The 2,671-nt window shown below is 34.0% G+C and overlaps 1 protein-coding gene across 1 annotated transcript; it reads left to right on the plus strand.

Moving 5' to 3' along the window:
• Positions 1-1,621: 1,621 nt before the first annotated feature.
• LOC133323523 (protein ILRUN-like) lies at positions 1,622-2,059 on the plus strand. The gene has a single exon (XM_061532442.1). It carries the CDS (start codon positions 1,691-1,693, stop codon positions 2,057-2,059), a length of 369 nt encoding a protein of 122 aa, XP_061388426.1. The 5' UTR covers positions 1,622-1,690.
• Positions 2,060-2,671: the final 612 nt, after the last annotated feature.

Below are 2,671 nucleotides of genomic sequence, written 5' to 3' on the forward strand. Positions count from 1 at the left end.
TTTTTTAAACGACCAAAATGTAGATTTAAGAATTTGTTAAAGGACCAAGGTATAGATTTTAGCATTTTTAGCAAAGCGTAGATTTTTTAAAGGACGAAAGCGCAGATTTTTTAAAAGACCAAAGCGTAGATTTTTTTAAAGGACCAAGACGTAGATTTTTTTTAAAGGAACAAGGCGTAGATATTTTTTTTAAGGGACCAAGACGTAGATTTTTAAAAGACCAAGACGTAGATTTTTTAAACGGCCAAAATGTAGATTTAAGAATTTGTTAAAGGACCAAGGTATAGATTTTAGCATTTTTTTAAAGGACCAAGGCGAAGATTTTTTAAAGGGCCAAAGCGTAGATTTTTTTAAAGGACGAAAGCGCAGATTTTTTAAAAGACCAAAGCGTAGATTTTTTTTAAAGGACCAAGGCGTAGATTTTTTTTTAAAGAACCAAGGCGAAGATTTTTTTAAAGGACCAAGGCGTAGATTTTTTTAAATGGCCAAGGACCAATACGCCACAGAAGGCGGACCAAGGCGTAGATTTTTTTTTAAAGGAACAAGGCGTAGATATTTTTTTTAAGGGACCAAGACGTAGATTTTTAAAAGACCAAGACGTAGATTTTTTAAACGGCCAAAATGTAGATTTAAGAATTTGTTAAAGGACCAAGGTATAGATTTTAGCATTTTTTTAAAGGACCAAGGCGAAGATTTTTTAAAGGGCCAAAGCGTAGATTTTTTTAAAGGACGAAAGCGCAGATTTTTTAAAAGACCAAAGCGTAGATTTTTTTTAAAGGACCAAGGCGTAGATTTTTTTTTAAAGAACCAAGGCGAAGATTTTTTTAAAGGACCAAGGCGTAGATTTTTTTAAAGGGCCAAGGACCAATACGTAGATTTTTTAAAGGACCAATACGTAGATTTTTTAAAGAACCAGGACCAAGGCGTAGATTTTTTAAAGACCAAGGCGTAGATTTTTTTAAAGGACCAAGGAGTAGATTTTTTTTAAGGACCAAGGCGTAGAATTTTTAAACGACCAAAATGTAGATTTAAGAATTTGTTAAAGGACCAAGGTATAGATTTTAGCATTTTGTTTAAGGACCAAGGCGAAGATTTTTTTAAAGGACCAAAGCGTAGATTTATTTAAAGGACGAAAGCGCAGATTTTTTAAAAGACCAAAGCGTAGATTTTTTTTAAAGGACCAAGGACCAATACGTAGATTTTTTAAAGGACCAATACGTAGATTTTTTTAAAGGACCAAGGACCAAAACGTAGATTTTTTTAAAGGACGAAAGCGCAGATTTTTTAAAAGACCAAAGCGTAGATTTTTTTAATGACCAAGGCATAGATTTTTTTAAGGACCAAGGTGTAGATTTAGGAATTTTTTAAAGGACCAAGGCATAGATTTTTTTAAGGACCAAGGTGTAGATTTAGGAATTTTTTAAAGGACCAAGGCGTAGATTATTTAAATTTTTTTTTTTAAGAATCAAGGCGTAGATTTTTTTAAGAATTGTTTCAAGGACCACGGGGTAGATATTGTTAAAGAACCCAGGCTGTCCTTTCCCATATCTGTGCTTTCTCTTTCTCTCTCCATTATATTCAACAAAAATATATTCTCTAATCATCGCCTCTCCTTCTCTCCTCCCACAGGAATCTTCAAACGGCTGTCGGTTGCTATTTGGATTTTTGCAATGGTCAAACTCTGCCCTCCATGAAACTGGTACAACAACAACCGAATGGTCAACAAATGGCATGGCGTCTACAAAATATTGGTTCGGAAACCTGGCCCAATGGCTGTTACTTAATGTCCAATAGTCAAGTTCGACGTCTAGAGGTACCATCGTTACGGCCGGGTGATACATGTGATGTTGTGGCCGACATTTGTAGCCATGAGCCGATTGTGTGGCGTCTCTGCACTCCGTATGGTGAATATTTTGGTGATAGCCTGTGTCTGGTGGCACCGGGCGTTTTCAATTCGCACGAGGAATTAAATCAACGTTTAGCTCAATTAGCCGTTAGCGAACAAAATCCCGCCCAATGTCCTCAAGTTAATATTGTGATATCGGAGAGAATGGAATAGACATTGAGGGGTGAGGTGAAAATGTGAGCGAACGAACGAGAGATAGAGCGATCGAGAACGAGCGAAAGAGTTCATAATTAGATGTATTTAATAGAAATGAATGTGTGTGTGTTTTTGTCGTATTTGAGTTAATTTTGGCTAAGCAAAAACATTTTTTTTTGAAATGGCATGGTGAGAATATTCGGCTAGAGCTAAAGGTGTGAATTAAATTTCTTTGTGAGAGAGCGAACGAACGACATTGCTAGAGTTGTGTTGAGTTGATTAACTACAAAAAAGAGAATGTGTGAATGCAGTTTTAAGTTTTATTTTCCTTTTTTATATACATACATATATATATTTTTTAGATTATAAAATGTTTTTGTCATCCATCTCTGCTGCTCCAGTTTCTTACTTAAATTTTCTTTAATAATCAGCAATTTAGAAAAAATAGTTTTTTTCACTTTTTTCCAAAGCAATTTTCTGAATTTCTTTATCATAAAAAATTAAATAATTTTAAGTTTGTACTACGAGCTTTCTTTATATATATTTTATATATACATATATATTCTGTATATATAAATTGTTAGAAAATATATGTATATCTCCCACAGTTATTCTATAAACATTTCCTCC

This window comes from Musca vetustissima, unplaced genomic scaffold (genome assembly GCF_032173495.1).
Source record: "Musca vetustissima isolate MV318-11 ecotype Yass unplaced genomic scaffold, APGP_CSIRO_Mvet_v1 utg444050, whole genome shotgun sequence".
Taxonomy (NCBI): domain Eukaryota; kingdom Metazoa; phylum Arthropoda; class Insecta; order Diptera; family Muscidae; genus Musca; species Musca vetustissima.